Source organism: Rutilus rutilus, assembly GCF_951802725.1.
Source record: "Rutilus rutilus genome assembly, chromosome: 13".
Taxonomy (NCBI): domain Eukaryota; kingdom Metazoa; phylum Chordata; class Actinopteri; order Cypriniformes; family Leuciscidae; genus Rutilus; species Rutilus rutilus.
The window spans coordinates 5,638,883-5,663,380 of record NC_140218.1 but is presented as its reverse complement, the minus strand read 5'-3'; the positions used below and the strand labels follow the sequence as shown (position 1 = coordinate 5,663,380).

General features: G+C 40.6%; 2 protein-coding genes across 4 annotated transcripts in view; one reads left to right on the top strand and one right to left on the bottom strand.

The window, feature by feature from the left end:
- Window positions 1-18,479, bottom strand: part of LOC311302134 (atrial natriuretic peptide receptor 2) — a 27,607-nt gene extending 9,128 nt beyond the window's left edge. The window contains exons 1-20 of one of the 3 annotated variants that reach the window (XM_084427767.1): window positions 18,339-18,479; window positions 15,380-15,450; window positions 15,181-15,286; window positions 14,298-14,430; window positions 10,657-10,789; window positions 9,944-10,054; window positions 9,545-9,647; window positions 9,158-9,303; window positions 8,132-8,204; window positions 7,736-7,880; window positions 6,528-6,614; window positions 6,294-6,437; window positions 6,020-6,141; window positions 5,049-5,187; window positions 4,922-4,970; window positions 4,708-4,809; window positions 4,073-4,192; window positions 3,696-3,789; window positions 1,791-1,878; window positions 574-713 (exon numbers count right to left, since the gene is read on the bottom strand). In XM_084427767.1, coding sequence (XP_084283893.1) covers window positions 574-713; window positions 1,791-1,878; window positions 3,696-3,789; window positions 4,073-4,192; window positions 4,708-4,809; window positions 4,922-4,970; window positions 5,049-5,187; window positions 6,020-6,141; window positions 6,294-6,437; window positions 6,528-6,614; window positions 7,736-7,880; window positions 8,132-8,204; window positions 9,158-9,303; window positions 9,545-9,647; window positions 9,944-10,054; window positions 10,657-10,789; window positions 14,298-14,430; window positions 15,181-15,286; window positions 15,380-15,406 — 2,062 coding nt within the window. In that variant the 5' untranslated portion in view covers window positions 15,407-15,450; window positions 18,339-18,479. Of the gene's footprint in view, window positions 1-573; window positions 714-1,790; window positions 1,879-3,695; window positions 3,790-4,072; window positions 4,193-4,707; window positions 4,810-4,921; window positions 4,971-5,048; window positions 5,188-6,019; window positions 6,142-6,293; window positions 6,438-6,527; window positions 6,615-7,735; window positions 7,881-8,131; window positions 8,205-9,157; window positions 9,304-9,544; window positions 9,648-9,943; window positions 10,055-10,656; window positions 10,790-14,297; window positions 14,431-15,180; window positions 15,287-15,379; window positions 15,468-18,338 lie in introns of all 3 variants that reach the window. The other 2 variants (XM_084427769.1, XM_084427768.1) reach the window with 2 other exon arrangements.
- prelid1b (PRELI domain containing 1b) lies at window positions 16,531-24,479 on the top strand. Its single transcript, XM_084427770.1, has 6 exons — window positions 16,531-16,609; window positions 17,440-17,548; window positions 18,353-18,578; window positions 19,777-19,890; window positions 21,542-21,620; window positions 22,434-24,479. The coding sequence occupies exons 2-6, from the start codon at window positions 17,457-17,459 to the stop codon at window positions 22,523-22,525; spliced, it is 603 nt and encodes a 200-aa protein (XP_084283896.1). The 5' UTR covers window positions 16,531-16,609; window positions 17,440-17,456; the 3' UTR covers window positions 22,526-24,479.
- Window positions 24,480-24,498: the final 19 nt, after the last annotated feature.

The following is a 24,498-nucleotide window of genomic DNA, read 5'->3' as shown; positions in this document are numbered from 1 at the left end:
AAGTGATGCAGAGAAATCCAACATCCCCTCTGTAAAAAAACTTTGACTATAATATATGAAAAAAATAAAACAAGAATTTTGAACCTGACTTCATCAAATGTTCAGATTTGTGTTCTAGAAATTTATGCAAATTAGTGTTTTGAAAACTTGTAATACAAAAAATGTTTGCAATTATCAATGTAATCAATCAACTGGTGAAGTATTCCACTGGGGTGTCTCTAGGAAGGTATTAACTACTGGGAAAGAAACTAGCCAAAAATGATCATTTACTGTCCCTCCTCCTGTTGTTATTGGCTGGGAACCAAAAAAGATTGGACCCCATTGACCTTTATTGTATGGACAAAAATACATTTTTCAAAATATCTTTTATGTTCCACAAAAGAAAGAAAGTGATAATGAAAGTTTGCGCACACAAAAAAATAAATAATATAATATATAATTGTTTCTTGCGCATATATATATATATATGTAAAATAACTTATTTTCACCCCTCATTCTGAACCTCTGTTTGAAATGATCAGCTTTATTAACGAGCGGCTCCTTGTCAGTAATTATGATTGGCTTATGACATACATGCATCACCGATGGTTTCCACTTTATAAACATCATAGTTGTCGATGATCTCGTCAAAGGTGGTGTAGAGTTTGTTGAGGAAGTCGACCACCTGGTAAGGAGTGCTAGAGCTGGACAACTGAGTAAATCCCACAATATCACTGAGAAAACCAAGGGAAAAGACACAAAACAGTCAGAGTTTGAGTTAGTCAAGTTTGATTAAAAAGAATTGGTTGCACTTTACAATAAGGTCCCATTAGTTAATGCTTTAGTAGCAAACATGAACTAACAATGAGCAGAATTTTTATTAACAAAGATTAATAAATGCTGTAACACATGTATTTCTCATTGTTAGTTAATGCCCTTATTGTGAAGTGTTACCAAAAACACTTGATTTGTTTTCAACTGTAGATCCACAATAAAACCCTGTTTATAAATATATCTGTGAGCAGTTACAGATATCTGTGATCTAAAGCAGTGAAATGTTAAAGTTTGTTGCGGAAACAAGACAAGCAAGCAGTGTTCATGAAGCACATGTATGTTTGTGTGTGTGTGTGTGTGTGTGTGTGTGTGTGTGTGTGTGTGTGTGTACTTCTATCTTTGTGAGGACCAGTTTGAGTTTTAGACCAGTGGAGTGAGGACAAAGAGAGTAAAGAGGACATGTTGGCCGGTCCTCAGTTTCTGAGAGCCTTTAAAGGCCTGTTTGAGGGTCAAGACTTGGTTTTAGGGATAAGGTTATAATGAGGTTAAGGGTCGGTTTAGGGTCAGGGGTCGGGTTAGGCACTTAGTTGTGATGGGTAAGGTTAGGGTAAGCGGCTAGAGATTGCATTGCGTCAATGAATGTCCTCATAAAGATAGATGTACAAGAATGTGACGAGTGATGGTGCTAAGAAATATGCATGATGAGGAATAACTTTGGAAGGAAGTCTTTACTGAACAAACACATTGGAACTAGGAGAAACACTGGAGGAAAACACAACCAAACATCAATGAGAATCGACAGGGACTGAGGGAGAACACAGGGAATGTGTTCAAAGGACATTAACAAGATAATTAATTACACACAGCTGAACCAAATGAACTAATGATGGTGGGGACTATGGAAACAAAGGAGTGGCGGGAAACGGAAAACAAATGCAAACAGAAAGTCCTAAACACAAACTGACATGTAACAGTGTGAGTGTGTGTGTGTTTTTGTATGTGTCTGAGAGAGTGTGTGTGTGTATGTGAGTGTTTACCTGAAGAACACGGTGGCACTGACATAACTCTGGGCTTGCATCGGTTTTCCCTGTCGCAGGTCATCAGCCACTTGTTTAGGCAGCATACCTAAAAACACACACACACACACACACACACACACACACACACACACACACCTGCTGTAAAACTCAGAAACACACTGACGTACATCACTGAAACATTCATGATCTCACTGGCGTTATGATACTGTGAAGTTTTAGGATTAGGATCAGGGTTTAAAGACAATAATATTGAGTAATGTTATCGATTTAACTGCACTGACAGTTTTTTTTTTTGACTCCGCCCACACTCTCTTCTGATTGGCTGTGATTTTGGATTGATTTGGTTGCGAGTGCAGTGCGCTTGCAGAGAGACTCTGCCCACACTCTCTTCTGATTGGCTGTGATTTTGGATTGATTTGGTTGCGAGTGCAGTGCGCTTGTAGAGAGACTCCACCCACACGCTCTTCTGATTGGCTGTGATTTTGGATTGATTTGGTTGTGAGTGCAGTGCGTTTGCAGAGAGACTCCGCCCACACTCTCTTCTGATTGGCTGTGATTTTGGATTGATTTGGTTGCGAGTGCAGTGCGCTTGCAGAGAGACTCCGCCCACACTCTCTTCTGATTGGCTGTGATTTTGGATTGATTTGGTTGTGAGTGCAGTGCGCTTGCAGAGAGACTCCGCCCACACTCTCTTCTGATTGGCTGTGATTTTGGATTGATTTGGTTGTGAGTGCAGTGCGCTTGTAGAGAGACTCCACCCACACGCTCTTCTGATTGGCTGTGATTTTGGATTGATTTGGTTGCGAGTGCAGTGCGCTTGCAGAGAGACTCCGCCCACACTCTCTTCTGATTGGCTGTGATTTTGGATTGATTTGGTTGCGAGTGCAGTGCGCTTGCAGAGAGACTCCGCCCACACTCTCTTCTGATTGGCTGTGATTTTGGATTGATTTGGTTGTGAGTGCAGTGCGCTTGCAGAGAGACTCCGCCCACACTCTCTTCTGATTGGCTGTGATTTTGGATTGATTTGGTTGTGAGTGCAGTGCGCTTGTAGAGAGACTCCACCCACACGCTCTTCTGATTGGCTGTGATTTTGGATTGATTTGGTTGTGAGTGCAATGCGTTTGCAGAGAGACTCCGCCCACACGCTCTTCTGATTGGCTGTGATTTTGGATTGATTTGGTTGCGAGTGCAGTGCGCTTGCAGAGATACTCCGCCCACACTCTCTTCTGATTGGCTGTGATTTTGGATTGATTTGGTTGTGAGTGCAGTGCGCTTGCAGAGAGACTCCGCCCACACTCTCTTCTGATTGGCTGTGATTTTGGATTGATTTGGTTGTGAGTGCAGTGCGCTTGTAGAGAGACTCCACCCACACGCTCTTCTGATTGGCTGTGATTTTGGATTGATTTGGTTGTGAGTGCAATGCGTTTGCAGAGAGACTCCGCCCACACGCTCTTCTGATTGGCTGTGATTTTGGATTGATTTGGTTGTGAGTGCAGTGCGTTTGCAGAGAGACTCCGCCCACACGCTCTTCTGATTGGCTGTGATTTTGGATTGATTTGGTTGTGAGTGCAGTGCGTTTGCAGAGAGACTCCGCCCACACGCTCTTCTGATTGGCTGTGATTTTGGATTGATTGTGTTGTCTTGTACTGTAGTTGCGTCGCATCTGGTGTGGACAGACAAACTGCTTGCCGCTGTAATCTTATCGCATCGCTCTGGTTAGGACACGCTGTTACAACTGAAACTGAATTGATTACCTTTGCAACATTGATGCTGTAATTGAATTGTTCCGGTCCATCACACATCTCTTGGTATTTTGTGATAATGTGTGTTTGGAGTTGGGAGAAGCAGACAGGTAAGAACCTCACGTGACACACATCATTAGTAACATTAGTGTTAGTTTACTGTAAAGCAGTCTGTCGGTCTTCTGTTTCTCCAGCATCAGATCTTGTGTTCGTTCACCAACCAGAACCTCCAGATGTTTACTGTACTTCTCCATCTACACACACACACACACACACACAGGTTTGTTATTATTGTTAGGACATTTTATGTACGTTTAGCTCTACTTATGAGGGCCAAATGTACTCACTTATATAGTAAAATATATTGACGAATGACTAATAAGGACAATTTTACACTTAGGTAACATTAGGTTTATAAATGATTTGCACAGGTTTCTGTAAAGGTTATGTTTGTGTGTGTGTGTGTGTGTGTGTGTGTCAGTTTGTGTGTGTGAGAGAGACAGAGAGAGAGAGTGTGTGTGTGTGTGTGGGACTGACCAACTCCATCATCATGTCGACAGGACTGACTTTATGTGGGTTGATTTTGTTGACAAACTTGCGGATCTGCTCAAAGGTGGGCCGGTGGGCGGAGTTATGAGCACGGCATCGACGAATCAGCTGATAGCATGATAACAGGATGAAAGGAGGAGAAACAGAGAGAGAGAGAGAGAGAGAGAGACCATCATAACAGTGTGATTTTAATGAGCTGGTCGATGGTGAATCTCAGAGTTGCTGAATATATATATATATATATATATACATACATATATATATATATATATATATATATATATATATATATATATATTATAAATGATTTATCGGTGCACATCATTATTGTGTTAAATTCATGTTCGATGGTAATCTTGAATTAGAATAACAGTGACATCTCTTCTCTTCTCTGATGGGCGGGGCAACCTGTCACTCACATGATATCCACCAATGGCAAACCACAACCATCCAATCAATTCCCAACAGACAAAATCAAGCCCCACCCACATTTGTTCTTGTTCCAGAAGTTGTTTAAAAAAACCTTAAGTCCCAAAAATAGTTTTAATTTTCTTGAAGTAATATATTTTTTCTTTTGTTTTGGGGTGAATGTTTTCATGAGACTCGTACAAGTTCACACACACCTCAGCGTATTCAGCAGGGCAGGGGCAAGTGCTGTCGGCTTTCCCCGAAATCAGCTCCGGCAGCGTAGGACACCAGCCACACTCCAGAGAGCCGTCATCCACCTGACACACACACACAGACACACACATGCACACACACACACATGTTATTTGTCAATAGCTGGGATCAGACGATCGGTCAATAATCATGACAGACGTTTACACACATGCTCACCGGCACTGGATCATTCCGGGTCGCAATCTCCAATAAGATTATTGAATAGCTGCAAATGAAAAACAATGAAAATCCGTTATGATACTGTGTGTGTAAGTTTGAAGGATGTGTGTTAGTGTGTGTTTACCTGAACACGTCTCCGGCCAGCGTGGGCTCCTGGCTGCCGCTCTGGGCTTCAGGTGGAGTGTAAACCTCCTTCAGTCTCTGCTGGTACGTGGTGAGCGGCTCAGCGCAGTCCTCGCGCCGGAAAACCCATAGACAGTAATCTGCTCAAAGCACAGGTGAGTTACAGACGGCACAGGTGTGTTACAGACGGCACTTGTATGTTACAGACAGCACTGGTGAGTTACAGACGGCACAGGTGAGTTACAGACGGCACAGGTGAGTTACAGACAGCACAGGTGTGTTGCAGACGGCACTGGTGAGTTACAGACGGCACTGGTGAGTTACAGACAGCACAGGTGAGTTACAGACGGCACAGGTGTGTTACAGACGGCACTTGTATGTTACAGACAGCACTGGTGAGTTACAGACGGCACAGGTGAGTTACAGACGGCACAGGTGAGTTACAGACAGCACAGGTGTGTTGCAGACGGCACTGGTGAGTTACAGACGGCACTGGTGAGTTACAGACAGCACAGGTGAGTTACAGACGGCACAGGTGAGTTACAGACGGCACAGGTGAGTTACAGACGGCACAGGTGAGTTACAGACGGCACTGGTGAGTTACAGACAGCACAGGTGTGTTACAGACAGCACATGTGAGTTACAGACAGCACAGGTGAGTTACAGACAGCACAGGTGTGTTACAGACAGCACAGGTGAGTTACAGACAGCACAGGTGTGTTACAGACAGCACATGTGAGTTACAGACAGCACAGGTGAGTTACAGACAGCACAGGTGTTACAGACAGCACAGGTGAGTTACAGACGGCACAGGTGAGTTACAGACAGCACAGGTGTGTTACAGACAGCACAGGTGAGTTACAGACAGCACAGGTGTGTTGCAGACAGCACAGGTGAGTTACAGACAGCACAGGTGTGTTGCAGACGGCACGGGTGAGTTCGAGCAGTATGACAGAGACGCATGCACCGTACCTGTGATCTTACAGACCCAGCGGTCATCGATCACGCAGTTGGCTGATTTCAGCCGCCCGTGGCAGATCTTAAACTGATGCAGGTACGACATGCCACGAGCGATGTCTGTCGCAAAGGAGAACCTGCAAACACACACAGACTTACATTTGTTATTTTATATATGTGTTGTTTTGTGTCTGTTTGTGTGTGTGTGTGTGTGTGTGTGTGTGTGTGTGTGTGTGTGTGTGTGTGTGTGAGTGTGTGGACGTGTGCGTGCGTGTGTGTGTGTGTGTACCTGAAGCCCCAGTTTAAAGGAATCTCGTCGTTTAGCAGGACGTCGTTCAGGCTTCCTTTAGGGCAATACTCTGTTATTATGACGATGTTGGGAAGCTCCACACAACCTCCAAAGAACTTACAGAGGTTCGGATGGTCCAGTTCCCTGAAGACAAACACACACACCTGGATCACACTGATGACCGTGACGAGGAGGAGGACGATGATGATGATGTCGTGTACGGGTCATTCTCACCTGACTTGCTTCACCTCTTGGCGAATCGTCTTCGAGAGAGAAAATGTTTTTGTTTTTATTTTCTTGATGGCAACGGTTCGTCCATCACTGAAAAGATGAACAGGAATTTTAAGGAATTAACACTTATTCAGCAAGGACGCATACAAATTGGTCAAATGTGACATTTAAATGTAACAAAAGATTCTGTTTCAAATAAATTCTGAGTCCTATAAAATTAAATATATCACGATTTCCACACAAATATGAAGCAGCATTCAGCTTTGATCACAGGAATAAATTACATTTTACTATACACTCACCTAAAGGATTATTAGGAACACCATACTAATACTGTGTTTGACCCCCTTTCGCCTTCAGAACTGCCTTAATTCTACGTGGCATTGATTCAACAAGGTGCTGAAAGCATTCTTTAGAAATGTTGGCCCATATTGATAGGATAGCATCTTGCAGTTGATGGAGATTTGTGGGATGCACATCCAGGGCACGAAGCTCCCGTTCCACCACTTGTGCAAATTGTAGCCTCTTTTTCCTTTTTGTAGTGGAGATGAGTGGTACCCGGTGGGGTCTTCTGCTGTTGTAGCCCATCCGCCTCAAGGTTGTGCGTGTTGTGGCTTCACAAATGCTTTGCTGCATACCTCGGTTGTAACGAGTGGTTATTTCAGTCAAAGTTGCTCTTCTATCAGCTTGAATCAGTCGGCCCATTCTCCTCTGACCTCTAGCATCAACAAGGCATTTTCGCCCACAGGACTGCCGCATACTGGATGTTTTTCCCTTTTCACACCATTCTTTGTAAACCCTAGAAATGGTTGTGTGTGAAGATCCCAGTAACTGAGCAGATTGTGAAATACTCAGACCGGCCCGTCTGGCACCAACAACCATGCCACGCTCAAAATTGCTTAAATCACCTTTCTTTCCCATTCTGACATTCAGTTTGGAGTTCAGGAGATTGTCTTGACCGGGACCACACCCCTAAATGCATTGAAGCAACTGCCATGTGATTGGTTGATTAGATAATTGCATTAATGAGAAATTGAACAGGTGTTCCTAATAATCCTTTAGGTGAGTGTATGTTCACATAGAAAACAGCTGTTTTACTGTATTTTTGATCCAATAAATGCAGCCTTGGTGAGCAGAAGAGACTTTTTCAAAAACATAAAAAATCTCACAGAGCCCAAACTTGCATACGTTATGTGTGTGTATGAACTCACTAGATGCCGGTGTGTGTGTAGAGCTGTTTGCGTGTCGTGGGGACGCCGGTGTAGGAGCTCAGGCCCGTCACACAGCTCGCGTTAGAGTCGCTGTTCGCCGCCGGGACGCTCATGATGCTGCCCATGGTCGCCCGGGCAACGTAATCTGAACACACACACATAAGACACTGAAACAAACACATGCACACAAACCTACACACACTTAAACATATGCACAGACACACACACAGACACACAAACTCACACACATTTACAGACACACACACACACATTTACAGAAACACTCACATTTACACACACTCACACAGACACACTTACAGACACACACTTGCACACTCACCCATATACAAACACACACTCACTCACACACAGACACACACTTGGATTCTCGCTCACCTTGTTTAATGTGATTGAAGTCGATGATCCAGCTTTCATCCCACAAGAGTTTCTGTTTCTGATATTTAAACCACTGCACACACACACACACACACACACACACAAATCATTATCATACTAGCAGTAAATGTTTCAAACCAGACAAAGCCGCATATAAAATTCTCTCTCTCTCTCTCTCTCTCTATATATATATATATATATATATATACATATATATACATGTGTGTGTGTGTGTGTGTGTGTGTATGCAATATATATTATGAGAAAATTCAAGTGTTGAAAGTGATGCACCGATCATGATTTTTCATGGCTGATTCAGATTACATTTCTTTACTAGCAAATCGGCCAATTCTGATACCAGTTGCCGATTCTTTCTTTGTTTAAGCAAATTTATTTGTTGTTTGTTTGCTCTAAAACAGGAAAACTGGCCTTAAAAATATCTGTAGCCATTTGAAATGAGAGGCAACCACTGCATTCACTACATAACACACACCTGCACAAAACAGCAACAGCAGGTGGACTGAATGTCTGGTACAGTATTTGTTAAGGTCCTGTTTACAGACTTCATAATATTTCCACACAAATGGCATTTTGGGAAATGATTGCAATGCAGTTTATGTGCAAGGCCAGCATAGAGATCGGCCAAAATAAATCTAAAAACCGATTGCCGATTACTTGGGTTGCTAGGGTACTCTGGGTGGTTGCTAGGGTGTTGCTATGCTGTTTCTAAAGTACATGGGGTGGTTGCTAGGGTGTCGCTATGTGGTTGCTATAGTACTCATGGTGGTTGCTATGCGGTTGCTAAGGTATTCTGAGTGGTTGCTAGGGGTTTGCTATGCGGTTGCTAGGGCACTCTGGGTGGTTGTTATGGTGTTCTGGGTGGTTGCTACGTGGCTATGAGATAGATAGATAGATAGATAGATAGATTGATTGAATTGAATATTTTGAGCGTCAAACTTTGTGTTAAATCTTTGTACAGTTTTTCTGCATGTATTCTATGCTCTGTATGCGTGTCTGGACACACACCATGGCACTGGTGACGAAGCTGATGATGATGAAGGTGACGGTGAGGCCGATGGAAGCTCGTACAGCAGAACTCAGAGGACAGTCTCCACAGTCAGCGGGACACGTCGAGCAGCTCTCCTCTTCCTCACACACACCGTCACCACACACTGAAACACACACACACACACACACACACATCAGAGATCAGTTCTTCAAAGAATATTTTTTTCTTAGTGTGAAGAACGATTTAAAAATCTAAAGAAACACTCACACACACTCACTCACTCACACATACAGTACTGATGGCGGGCAGGACGGTGCTCTTGGCCTCCAGCACGACCTGCATGTTTCCCACACTCTCTCACACACACTCACTCACACACACACACACACACAGAGATACAGTACTGATGGCGGGCAGGACGGTGCTCTTGGCCTCCAGCGCGACCTGCATGTTTCCCACACGGATGTGAGCGATCAGAGACGTCAGTCCCTCGTGGAACAGCACCACCTGAACACAGCGTTACAGATCACAACACTGACATGAAGTTACAATGTTTATGTGTGTGTGAGTGTATGTGTGTGTGTGTGTGTGTGTGTGTGTGTGTGTGTGTGTGTGTGTGTGTGTGTGTGTCTATGTGTGTGAGTGTGTGTGTGTGTGTGTGTGAGTGTTTGTGTATGTGTGTGAGTGTGAGTGTCTATGTGTGTGTGTGTATGTGAGAGAGTGTGTGAATGTGAGTGAGTGTTTGTGTGTGAGTGAGTGAGTGTGTGTGTGTGTGTGTGTGTGTGTGTGTGTGTGTGTAGGACCTTGGCGCTCCAGTTGGTCTGGGTCATTGTTCCAGAAGTGGAGATGGTGTGAGTGAATATTCGCCCGTCGTCGGGGATCCAGGGACCGCAGATTCGCTCCTCCGCTTGTTTCTACAGAACAAACACAACAATGACAGTGAGTTTCCTGTGGTTCACACACACACACTAACCCAACCCCTAAACCTACCCATCACACACACACACACACACACACTAACCTGACCCCTAAACCTACCCATCACATACACACACACTAACCCGACCCCTAAACCTATCCATCACACACACTAACCCGACCGCTAAACCTACCCATCACATACACACACACTAACCCTACTCATAAACCTATTCATCACACACACACACAAACCCAACCCCTAAACCTATCCATCACACACACTAACCCGACCGCTAAACCTACCAATCACACACACACACACACACACTAACCCGACTCCTAAACCTGCCCATCACACACACACACTAACCCGACCCCTAAACCTACCCATCACACACACACACACACACACACACACACACTAACCCTACCCATAAACCTATTCATCACACACACACTAACCCGACCCCTAAACCTGCCCATCACACACACACACACACACACACACACTAACCCGACCCCTAAACCTACCCCTCACACACACACACACACACACTGGTTCTTTATTCAGCTGCTTTATTTGTGTGTTTGGTACCATGTATCCCATGGGGCAGGAGTGGATGTTGGCATGATGAATGCAGCAGTTTTCTCCGTTTGCATCCTTCCAGTTGCTGGGACACTCGTGCTGCTCACAGAAGCGCCGGGCTTCAGCCGGATCGGAGATGGACCTGATGGAGAACACACACACTGCTAGACACTCAATCAACACTTACCAGTCGTTCCCATTCAGTCAGTCACATTCAATGTCACGTCGATACTGACGCCTGGGAGCCCAATCATCTTAGAGTGGACCTAATCGAGTAGGGGTGTAACGAGACCCTCACGTCACGATTCGATACATATCACGATACTGAACTCACCATACGATATTATTGCGATACTCCAAGATATATGATAAAAGATTAACCCTTTAAAACCGGATGTGTCGTCGACGACACAGCCAACCAAGCTGTATTCATGTCACTGTAACTCTTCAACCGTTTGCACTATCAAAATAATTCAAATAGTTCCTGAAAGTAGACATGCGCTTTTTGGCAATATACGGCTTATTACGGTAATGTCATGCTTTTCGTCTGCAAACGACAGCAGCGCGGGATGGAAGGATTAGAGTGTTTCGGATTGCATAAAATAATAAAAGAAACGAACAAATACATGGTGAAAGAAGTGTTAGACAGCAGAAGAGGGGATTGGGATGATTTTTAATGATTTTGGGAGGCGGATGGCCGTTACTCTTTCACGTATCTAACCATGTAGTATGTGCAAGCATGTGTATGTGTGCGTGCCTATGAATGCGTGCGTTTGTATGTGTGCATGTTTGAAAAAAAGTGTCCTAAATGAAAACTGTGCAACCCAATGTCACAAAAAAGACTTATATGTATTATAGTTCATTTTTCAACTTTAAAGTGTTAGTTTCTTTCGTTCATGATTTTTTCAGTTTTTTTCTAAATAAAAATCAGTACATTTATTCTCGTTTTTTTTTTATTTTTGTCTATTTAAATTCTATTTACAAACTTAGCACACACAATAATGGTCAATAACTGTAATTTGTTGAAAGCTAATCTTTTTCTGAAAAAGATGACACCTTGCACATGAAGATAGCACATTGTTTTAGAATTTTACAGTAAAAAAAAAATCTAACTAGATGTACCGCATGGCGGTACAAAATATGACCGCTGCTCAGGCCTGCACTGGCTTTCCACAAAAATAAATGACGTGGAGCAATTTGGCTGTATTGCGTGTTTATGTATATACCTAAAAAAAGTAGTAGTATGTGCATGTCTGTCTGTGTGTGTGTGTATGTGTGTGTGTGTGTGTGTTTGTGTGTGCGCATGTGTGTTTGTGTGTGTGTGTCTGTGCATGTGGATTTGTATGTGTGTGTATGGGTGTGTGTCTGTGCGTGTGGATGTCAGTGTGTGTGCATGCTTGCATTTGTTTGTATTCCTGCATGTGTGTGTGTGACAGTATCATCCTAAACCAGCAACCCTTCGCTCAACAGCACCATCTACAGGCCGATGAGTGTACAGTCACTAAATGTGCACATAAATGAATTTATTTTATACCCCCCCATGGATGAAATTCTACGAAACTTAGCATACCCCCAGAGGATGTCAAGTTAATCATACACATGAAATATGGTGCAGTTCTGAACATCTCCACTGAAGATAGGGGTGATTAAAGCAGAATAATATTGCATTTTCATTTTTTATGGGAGGGGCGCAAATCACAAATGAGTGATTATGGGCTAGGTTGATGTGAGCCCTTAAGACCAACATACTTTGCAAATTTCTTCATCCTCGGTGCCACGGTTCAGGTAGTTAATTAGGAAAAACTGCATTTTTTGGGTTTGGGGGGGCCCAGCGTGGGGGGGGGGGAGTGTCCCCCGGGGACCAAACGAAATTTTTCCGTAAAAGTCTAGTGGGGCTACATGCCCACCAAATTTCATGTTCCCCGGTGTTTCGGTGTCCCTGGTATCGTTGACGGAAAATTCAGTAGATTGACGAAAAAAAAACAAAAACAAAACTTTGACAATCCCTATATGACCGTTTTCGCTAGCTACGCTAGCGGCGGTCATAATTATGTGAAAAACACCTATTTTAGCTTCAGGTTCTAAAGGGTTAACAAAAAAATGTACTGTTGATTAAAATGCTAAATGTGATATTACGTTGTGTGTGTAAATTAATATTCTTGGACTTGGTGCTGAAACCCAATGTACAGGACAATAGAGACACCAGAATAACAATATTCATGATTCTGAAGCTGAAAATACTGAATTATTTTAGATGAATATGCTTAATCTCTGACTATATATATTTAAAATAATGTCCTTTTTTTACTCAAATATTCCCCCATTGCATTATTATACATTATATTCAACATTATGTATAGTAGTTTAATGTAGGACTGACACTAAACTAAACATTTTTATTTTGGGTGAACTATCCACGAAACATATTGTTGCATTTTTGTATTGCGATATATTGTGTCACGATATATTATTACACCCCTATAAACGAGCCAATGGATATTGGCCAGTGAGATTTGCATGCTGAACACACACACATACGGGTAAATCTATAAATACGGCTGGCTCGCACTCCCTCGTTCATGCTTTGCTTCGGAGCCGAGCGTTTGTGACAGCGATCGCTCATTCCAGTCGTCCTTCATCCAGTGGATTCCTATGGCAGAGAAACGGCCATTTTAAGAGATTATGCTGTCATGTCGTATCCAGCCTATAAACTCCCGTTCAAGATGCTCACACAGAATCGTGTCCTCGCGTGCGTTCGCCATCAAGAGTGGTTTGCCGTGTTCAGCCCTATCCGGACGGGACTAGTGTAACATGGAGAGGAGGGGTAAAGTCATTATCACCAGAGCTTCTCTGTGACTTAAGTCCCGTCCGAATGTGCATCTTAGTGATCATGACGGACAATGTTTACCTTCAGTAAAAAGGTCCGGAAAAATTACCTCAGGTGATACTAATCCCGTGCGAATAGACCCGCTGTAAATATGTACGTAAATATTCCGTCATTTTTAAAAGTAAAATTTTAGTTGGTTAGTTGCTAGGCGGTTGCTAGGCAGTTGCTAGGGTGTTCTGGGTGGTTGCTAGGCAGTTGCTAAGGTGTTCTGGGTGGTTGCTAGGCGGTTGCTGGGGTATTATTGGTGGTTGCTAGGGCGTTGCTAGGTGGTTGCTAGGGTGTTCTGGGTGGAAAAGTAGTTTTCCGCAGTTTTTCAAGTATGGAGACGCTTGATAAAGCATCAGTTGTGTTCTAGACGCTGGGACGAGTCTGTGGCAAAACTCAAGTGTTTCACACACACCATCAGATCAGGGAGAAGATCGACAGCACTCGTTAGACGCACGAAACATCTTTTAGCGTTAGTTAAGAGCCTATTACTAACACAATCCAATCTGAAGTTAATTAATACATTGTTCGACCGGACACTGTTTTATATATATGTAAATATAGGTTATATGTGTTTGTGCACGTGATATCAGGAAGCAGCGTAACACACACACACACGACGACAGGAGTGACTGGTTTTTTATTGTTTTTAATCAAATAAATGCAGCCTTGGTGAGCAGAAGAGACTTCTTTTAAAAACATTAAAAAATCTTACTGACCCCAAACTTTTGAACGGTAGTGTATATATATAAATGAAGTAGAGATGAGATAACGATACCGGTGTATGAAGACGTTGTTGTCGACGGCCCACTGGTAAAACTCATCTCTGACGGTCACAGAGTAAATGACAGAGAAATCTTCACCGCTCAGAACCTTCTCTGGAGGACGCAGGACCCACGCCATCTCTAGACCTGCACACACACACACACACACACACACACACGCATGTTAGGGGACTTTCCATAGACATAATGATTTTTATACTGTATCAGTACTTATACTAAAACCTTTCAGCATTTTTACATTTTCAGAAAGCAACACACACACACTCACAAATAAATATACACACTCACACACAAATATACACAGACACACACATATACATATATAGACACTATATACACACACACGCGCGCACACTCATTCAGTCTCACACACACACACAGACTCACTCAGACACTCACAGTCACACACACATACACTCAGTCACACACACGCACACTCACTCAGTCACACACACACACATATATACACAGACACACACATAGACATATATAGACACTATATACACACAAACATCAAACGTGTGTGTGTGCATGACTGAGTGAGTGCGTGCGCCTGTGTGTGTGAGTGTTTGAGTGAGTGTGTGTGCATGTGTGTGTTTGAGTGTGTGTCTGAATGTGTGTGTGTGTGTGTGTGTGTGTGTCTGAGTGAGTGAGTCTGTGTGTGTGTGTGTGTGTGAGTGTGTGTGTGTGTGTGTGTGTCTGAGTGAGTGAGTCTGTGTGTGTGAGTGTGTGTTTGTGTGTGTGTGTCTGAATGTGTGTGTGTGTGTGTGTGTGTGTGTGTGTGTCTGAATGTGTGTGTCTGAATGTGTGTGTGTGTGTGTGTGTGTGTGTGTGTGTGTGTGTGTGTGTGTGTGTGTGTGTGTGTGTGTGTCGTACCTCCGCAGTCGATCATGTTGAGTTCATCTGGTTTGTCCAGAGGCCAGCAATCATATTCACTGTTATCCAGATCATGCCATCCAAACACACACATCACAAAACACATCTGCAACAACAACACAACACACAGGTTATCCAGCAGCTCGTTATCCATCTGAAACTTCTCTCCTACTTTTATAGATCAGTAAAGAGCTCTTACCATGCAGATGTAGTGAGAGCGGCTCATGTCGACAGGTGTGTGTCGTTGCTGTTGCTCTGAAGGTTGTGAGACTGTAATGAGATTCAGACTGAAGGATGAAGATGATGAGGGTTTCTGCACATGCGTCCTTCATCCACACACGGCCACAATTAAAACACATTTACATACTTTCATATTATTCACATGTTTGTTTGAACGATTACTGGTGTCCACTCATCATCAATTAAACATTTTAGTAAGTTTTAAGTTGTTTCTTAAATTGTGTAGCCTCTTAAAAAAGACACACAAATGACTGAATGTCTTTATTTATAAATAATCATGTATTATAGACAGGTAAAAGCGCTTCTAATGAAAGTGTGTTTGAGGTGTAGAGTGTGTTCATGATTTAGAGTGTATTATTTTAGTGCTCGGATGCGGATATAATGAGTTTAGTTTTAAAAGTGGAAACGCGTCTCCATCTAGTGGTTGAAATGAAAACTGCAGAAACCTTTATTTTTTTTTTACATGATCACCTCCATTATTTTCTGCATTCATGTTTTATGTGATCTGAGTAAATCAGTCGCTCTGAATCTGATTTTAGTTGAAATAAAATCAAAATCATAAAATCAGAGTCAGAGTCATCAATATCAGCACAACATCATCAATTAAATATTTTAATAAGTTTTAAGTTTTCTTAAATTGTGTCACCTATATAAGACTCTTAAAATATCTATCTATCTATCTATCTATCTATCTATCTATCTATCTATCTATCTATATATATATATCCCTTTAATATATCCCTTTATATATATATATATATATATATATATATATATATATATATAACACACACATACATATATATATATATATATATATATATATATATATATATGAATATATAACCCACAAATACGTGATTATTAATAGTATTTTTTTTTCTTGATTATTTAATTAATTTGCATTGATCTGAGTTATCAGTTTCATATGGACTATGTGCATATTTCTGGATAATATACAGAATGAAATAAAATATGTAATATAAAATATGTATTACAGCTATAGCTTCAAATATATATATAATTTTAGTAATGATTTTAGAGCATTACTAAGATTGATAATATAGAGTAATAATAATAGCTAATTTTACTCTTATTGCTTTTGACGCGGACACGCGCACGTGCGCGTGCACAGAGGGCGGAAATGCAGCGGATGTCGGTGATTGTGAAGCGGAGCTGCAGGATCTCAGTGAGTGAATTTACTAAGTAAAATACATTTCTGCTTCAAAACTTTATATTCGTGTTTAATTGGCTTCTATTCGGGATTATTCGCGTTCATATGTTTGTCTCGCTCGTGTCTCGTGCGCGCGCTGCTGATGGTGTGACGCGTTATTTGGGCAATAGACGGATAATAGTGTTGATGATAATGTTGAAAAATTAATACACCTAACAAAGAGAGAAACGGGTTCATTTAAGAGCTGTAATTAATGTTACATCTGATTAATTATCTCTTTATAAAGGATAGGAGTAGGTTGTTTTTTTAGCGAAAGCGGATTACGGAAGATAAACGACAGTAAGTTACCGTTTAACATGAGTGTATCATCAGCTCTAGTAAGGCTCTGAACATTCACAGTCTCAGTGTGTTTGTTAATGTCTGATTCTGTGTGGTCCGGCTTTATGTGTTTTTATCTGTGTTATTATCTGCTAATACTACTTCCGGTCGATAGACGTTTTTGAAATCTCCATGGTAACCGCACTTTTCCGCCTTTTTACTTTAGTTTCTGACATTTAAAAAAATAAATAATAATTGTCACATTTTTTTAGGGTGTCATTGTTACAGTGTAATTATATATTTAAGTACTGAGTAATATTAATTAACTACATGTACTTACTATAGGGTTAGGGTTTGGTTGAGGGTTAGTTGCATGTAATTATGCATAATTTACTGTTATTACTATGGTAAGTACATGTAACAACAAGGAGACTGGAAAATAATTTTTCATATTTTATATGTATGTAGGTCTAAAATGATAGAAGAGAAGCTGAAAAGAGGAAGTGTGTGTTTGATTGTGTGTTCAGGCTCTGCTGGGCTCGTGATGGGGAAGCATTTCTTCAGCGAGACGGACATCAAGAGTGTGTGGGAGCAGGTGTCCACGGCCTTCTGGCAGAGATACCCCAACCCATACAGGTACACACTGCCCCATACAGGTACACACTGACCCATACAGGTACACACTGCCCCATACAGGTACACACTGCCCCATACAGGTACACACTGCCCCATACAGGTACACACTGACCCATACAGGTACACACTGACCCATACAGGTACACACTGACCCATACTGACCCATACAGGTAAAACTGACCCATACAGGTAAAACTGACCCATACAGGTACACACTACTTTTCGCCAGTAACTGAAAAAGTTCGTAGCGCAAGTGCCACCAGTGGAAAAGGTTAGTGAAGTTCCCTGCTTTTACATTGTAATCCTTTTATTTTAAATATGTGGCATGTCTGTGTGCTGCTGTGCGTCCCTGTGTGTTTAATAAGCAGAGTGTACGCGCGTTGTGGACCCACCTATAGGCACACATTAGCCTATTAGCGTGCTCTTTAAATAACAAAAAATATATATATATTGCGCCATTGACTTTATATCAGGTTTCAGTTGGTCAATGGCTCAGTCTATTTCTGTTGCCTCAAAATAGCAACGCGCCAACAATGCGCCAGAACACACACCTCGGTTTCAGACCAGCAGCCCATGGGCGCAAATGCATTTGCTATTTAAACAACGTGGCGCAGGACGTGAAAATGATAACTGCGTCGGGCTGAAACTAGCAAACACACTTGCGTCGCGCTTGGCGCTGCATTGCGCCGGTGTAAGATAGCGCCCTTCAACTTTTTATCTGATTTTCACTTATATGCTTCAAAACCAAGCTGCCAATGTTGCAATTCATAATTTTTCACCATGTTTTTACCGTGTTCCTCCCAGCACTCATGTTCTGACAGAAGACGTGGTTTTTCGTGAGGTGACGTCGGATAACCTGCTCCTGTCCCGACGGCTCTTCACGAAGACCAATCGCATGCCTCGCTGGGCGGAGCGCGTCTTCCCGGGAAACCTGTCGCGTTCGGTTTACATCATCGAGGATTCTGTCGTCGACCCCGCAAACAGGAGCCTCACCACGATGACCTGGAACATAAATCACGCCACGTTTATGGTAGACGACAACACACACATACTTGACAGTTACACTTCATTTAGAAATAATCGACACGCTTTCAGGTGCAAAAATAAATGAAAGTATGAAGTCGATGCTTGGTACTTAAATACTGCTTGTGTTTGTACAAGTATTTCTATGAAAGAATGACAGAAATCTGCTCTAGTCAAATTTAATATTTAAAGGGGTGGTTGACTATGATTTGACTTTTCTAACTTTAGTTAGTGTGTAATGTTGCTGTTTGAGCATAAACAACATCTGCAAAGTTACGACGCTCAAAGTTCAAAGCAAAGCGAGATATTTGCTTTTACAGAAATCACTTTTTAAGGACTACAACAAACGGCTGGTAGAGACTACACAAGTGACATCACTAACCCTAAAATTTACATAAACCCCGCCCCCGGGAACACGATTTATAGATTATCAAGACAGAATATGCTAATCAATGACTAGAAGATAACTACACATCAGCTACATAAACTCATCAACTAAACATTCAGAAATGTTGTCTACATGTTGTCACTTCTTCTTGAGTCTCTCCATCATTGTCTGAATCTGGTTTGAACATAAAAGGCTAAAAGTTTTTGAAATTTTCATTGCATGTGTGTGTGAGTGCAAGCTGTTGAAGCTCCGCCCCTTGTGCCGGGAGCAGCAGCTCATTTGCATTTAAAGGAACAGACACAAAAGGGTACGTTTTTGCTCACCCTCAAAAATTGACATTTTTAACATGCTATATAAAATTATCTGTGGGGTATTTTGAGCTAAAACGTGCTGTCATCTTCCAGCTCAGTTCTTGTATAATAGTGTCAATGCAGGCAGATCAAAAATATGGTTAAATATTAAATTTAATGTTAAATTTAATGTCCCCAACTAAGCAAGACAAAAGCCCTTGGACACAAAGGTGGAAAAAGGCGACAGTGTCGAGGAACCAAAACTCCATCAGTGACAGAATGGAGAAAAAAAACGAACGAACTGTGTATGATTATGATTCCGGCAGCATAACAGGTCAGAAGTCGGACTGGATTGGAACAATCAGAACATTATCCAGTTCCATCTGGTCATTTTCATATGTAATATGCTTATACTTGGTGAACTAATGTTAGAAAAGGGTCCTCGCAATAATTACAAAAGACAAGCAAACAATCAGCAGTACAATAAGAACTAAATTACAAACAAATGTGTGTGTGTGTGTCACCAGCGTGTCGTGGAGCGCTGTGTGTTTCTCGGCGAGCGGGACCGGCCTGTCTGGACTCGGATCACCAGGGAAGCCTGGATCTCATCAGGAATCTTCGGCCTCTCCAGACCCATACAGGTGATACACACACACACACACACACACACACACACACACACACACACACACACACACACACACACACACACACACACACACACACACACACTCACTCTCTCTCTCTCTCTCTCTCTCTCTCTCTCTCTCTCTCTCACACTCTCTCTCTCTCTCTCTCTCTCTCTCACACTCTCTCTCTCTCTCACACTCTCTCTCTCTCTCTCTCTCTCTCTCACACACACACTCTCTCTCTCTCTCTCTCTCTCTCTCTCTCACACACACACACACACACACACACACACACTCTCTCTCTCTCTCTCTTTCTCTCTCTCTCTCTCTCTCACACACACACACACACACACACACTTCCTGTCAACTTCCTGCTTTCACCAACAACTAATGCCCAAACACTGAAAAACAAGCAAGAGAAAAGGTTAACACTTTACAATAAGGTACATAAGTTAATGTATTAACTAACAATGAGCAATACATTTGTTACAGTATTTATTAATCTTTGTTAATGTTAGTTAATAAAAATAAAGCTGTTCATGTTAGGTCACAGTGCATTAACTAATGTTAACAAGATTTTAATGAAGATTAAACAAAGATTAATAAATGCTGGATAAGTGCAGTTCAGTATTAGGTCATGCTAACTAATGTAGTACTAATGAACCTTATTGTGGAGTGTTACTGAGAAAAGATATTTAGAGATTGGAAGTTGACCTAAACGTCATCGGCCATCATATCAGTATCGGCTGATATATGTTCATTTTTAATGTTATTGCTATCGGCCCGATAAGAAAATGTGTCCGATATATTAAAGCTGATAAAATAATGCATTATTTCCTTCAGCTGAGACTCTTCAGATACGCACCGTTCACCATGATGGCTTTGAGTAGCTTGAAACATGATCGGAATCACTTAAATAAAGGAGAACACAGTTCAGTGCAACATGTGCAGCACAAATCTGTCATATCGGCTTCATAAATCATTATATTGTGTGTTTGGGACATGGTTTTTAATGGTGAGACTTTTGTTTTTGTAATCAGGTTAAAATTATATACAGATTTGGATTAACCAGGGTTCGCACAAGGCGCTTAAAAATAATTATTGAAAGACAATATATGTGAAATTAGCGTTTAATTTTATCTTTTCACACAAACTAAACGCTGCAGCCCGTCTTCGCATGGCTGTGAGTGTGATATCGTTCATATAATTATTCAAGTATATGATACAGCTTTCATTCTTCAGGTCAACCATATATTCATGAGTGGAAAAATCAGTTTGAATAAGGAAAGCGATATCTTTGTCATAGTATCCTTTCATTGGTTAAAGTTTCCACAGCCATTACTTGTGCTGCACTTTATTCGTACCATTTTGTTTTATTAGTATATTTTTGTTTATCTTTTTACCCTTAGAATTTGAAAGATATGAAGATATTGTTTGATAAGTGAGATCTCTGATTGTAGTCCTAAAAAGTAGTGCTTAAAGTCCTTGAAAGTCCGAACCCTGATTTACATATTATCGGCTCTCAAGCATAAAGAATTATCGGTTATCAGCCAAGATTTTCATATCGATGCGTCCCTACTAAACGTCCACAAGTTTCTGTGTTAGAGTGAAATGTGGCTCTTGTCAGCATTAAACTTTAATCGTGTGTCTCTTCTTCTTGTAGGAGTTTGGTTTGGCCCGATTCAGGAGTAACCAGGCGAAAGCCATGAAGGGTTTGGAGCACGCGCTATCAAATCTGCAGAGTAAGAAATATATTTATATCAACTTAATATGTAGCCTACTATATAAACAATCAAGCAGTTGAGATTCACTATAGAGTATACATCGCTTTACGTGAGTTTTTGAACTCCTGACATTTTAACTCTTAAAGTCCTCCTGTAGTCAATCATTTTATCCATCTTTGATCACCAAAATTACATATTTAAACGTTTTTTCCTTGAAAAACATTCTTTATGCTTTAAAACAGCTTGAATGTAACTCGACACCCTTGCCTCATTTAGTATTCGCGGTTCTATGAATATGCAAATGAGCCCCGCCTCCACTCACTCACTCAGCTCAGAGATCCACTGGTTGACGATCACACGTTGATCTGATTGGTTACAAGGTAGTTTGTGACGTCAGAAACACCAGCGATTTCAAAGCGTGTTTTTGAGACTGTCTTTGGTTCACTGCAGTTTTAAGGAGGAAATACTCAGCAATGCTGTCGACTTATGAATTTACACATGGTGTGTCTTAAAGCGTATTAAACACACCACATAGACACATAAACAACATTAAAAGCTGGACTTTCACCACAGGGGGACTTTAAAATAACCTTGTTATGTTCTGTTATATATGTGTAACTGAAAGAACAGCAGATCAAGTAATATCTGTGTTAGTTCCTCTTTTCATTGGTGTTTATTAGTGTTATGCGACTGAAACTTTATGCGGTCGGAAATTCAGAAGAAATTTTTCCTTGACCGAAAGAGCAGAAAGTGTGTTACCAAGTTATTCTGCAGTATTCTAATGTTTCCTTCTCATTTTTCCTTTTTTCCTGTGTGTGTTCATCGATTCAGAAGCTTCGACCGCATGTCACGGAGAATCTGCAGAGAAACACAAAAACATGAACTCTGCCTCCAAATCCCAGAAACCCCAGCAATACATATGATCCATATCAACAACACAGTGAGCTTCACGAACCCTGTGGGTCACATGTCCCGGTCACCCCGAAATCACCACCGTTTCACAGCAGTTTAGACGTTTCGCATCTCATTATAATTCTCAGGACGGTATGGAAGCACATTTCCTCCACATACCACACAGATATTACGCTTTGGTAAATCTAAGTTCATTTCAATCAATTCAAGTCACATTTATTTGTATAGCGGTTTTCACAATACGTATCGTTTCAGAGCAGCTTTACAGAAAAAGTCATAAATATGAGATTAAAAAAGTCGCAATTATGATAGAATGTCAATGTCGACTTTTTGTCATAATTATGACTTGTCTTAATTATGACATTTATGACATTATTATGATTTTTCATCTCCTAATTATGACTTAGTATGTCAAGTTTTTACTTTTTAAAACATAATTGACTGTTAATGTCATAATTAGAACTTTTATATCATAATTTCGTCATGATTTTGACTTTTCATATCCTAAATATGACTTAGCATGTCAGTTTCAACTTTTTATGACGTAAGACTTTTTATGTCATAATTATGACTGTCAATTTCAACATTTTATCCATTTTAATGTCATATTGTGACTTAACGCCGTAATTTCGGCTTTTTAATGTCATTAGGACTTTTTATGTAATAATTATGACTTTGATGTTATAATGTTTACTGTTTGTCAATTGCAACTTTTTATGACATAACTATAACATTAATGTAATAATGTTGACTGTGTCAATTTTGAAGATTTATGACATAATTGACTTGTTTATGACAATTTCAAAATTTTGTCAATTTCAACTGCTTCAACTTTTTGTTATAATATGACTTAACATCATAATTTCGATTTGTTGTGATTATACCTTGTCATAATTTAGATTTTCCATCTCCTAAATATGTCTTAGTATGTTAGTTTTATGTCATAATTATGATTTACAAAAGCATGATTTTTGATTATGTGGTGGAAATGGGCTTCCATATGACTGCAAAACAAAGAAGATATTATTTTAACTGTAAAGTATTTATACATTGTAATATTTGTACTGTCTTTAATTTATGCTAATTTCAAAAATATTATAAATCTAAAAGAATGATGAAGAACTAGTGCATTACGGCAATGAGAAACTTTGGAGGAATGTTCTTAAAGTCACAGTGCACAATTCTTCATGGTCATTAAATTTCCAATTATATATATATATATATATATATATATATATATATGGTAAAATATGACCTGAACATGTTTTAATGAGATTCACCCATAAAACAAGCGACTTGCGCAGAAAGGTCATGTGACGTGACGTGATCTAATAGTAAAGCTCAGGTAAGATAAAACTGGAACTGATGAAGAGCCGCGATGATCAATATATCATGCACCATATTTCTTTAGAAATTTCATTTATTAGAAATGAAAACTCAGGAAAAGATATTTTGCAATTGTGTTCAATTGCCGCCGTCACCCTGAAGTGTGTGTGTTTCTGACTAAAAGCACAGTAGAACGTGCTGGTTATAGTTTATATACTGTATAATGTGATAATTATCATCATATCAAATCAGTTATCCTCAGTTTAAGATTAAAACGATAAACTTAAAGCTGTGCCTCTAACTCTGCTAATGTTTTAATTAGTTTCTAGTAATAATATGGAGAAAAACACACCATGCATTACAATTTAGAAAGCACCGAACAACATCATTTTGAGAATTTGTTTAACTTATAGAGCTATTTTTTGTTGTAATATTTGTTTTGCTCTGTTTAGAATCCGTTCATATGTTTGTAATCGCATTCCTTAACAGATTATTTAGTGTGAAATTTAAGGAAATGTTTTAGAATGAAGAATATTGTTGTGAAAATGAATATTTCACTGTTCTGTGGCTGTATCAGTTTAGCTTTTGTTTTGAAAAGATGAGATATGGACTCTTTAAATAAAGAAACAAATGACGAAACTCGTGAGAATAATTACAT

Bases quoted from the DNA above. Each gene is read 5' to 3' on its own strand.
- prelid1b (XM_084427770.1), top strand. From the start codon at position 17,457: ATGGGGAAGCATTTCTTCAGCGAGACGGACATCAAGAGTGTGTGGGAG. The intron at 18,579-19,776 runs GTAGACGACAAC...GTGTGTCACCAG, and splicing joins TAAATCACGCCACGTTTATG to CGTGTCGTGGAGCGCTGTGT. The intron at 21,621-22,433 runs GTAAGAAATATA...TCATCGATTCAG, and splicing joins CGCGCTATCAAATCTGCAGA to AAGCTTCGACCGCATGTCAC.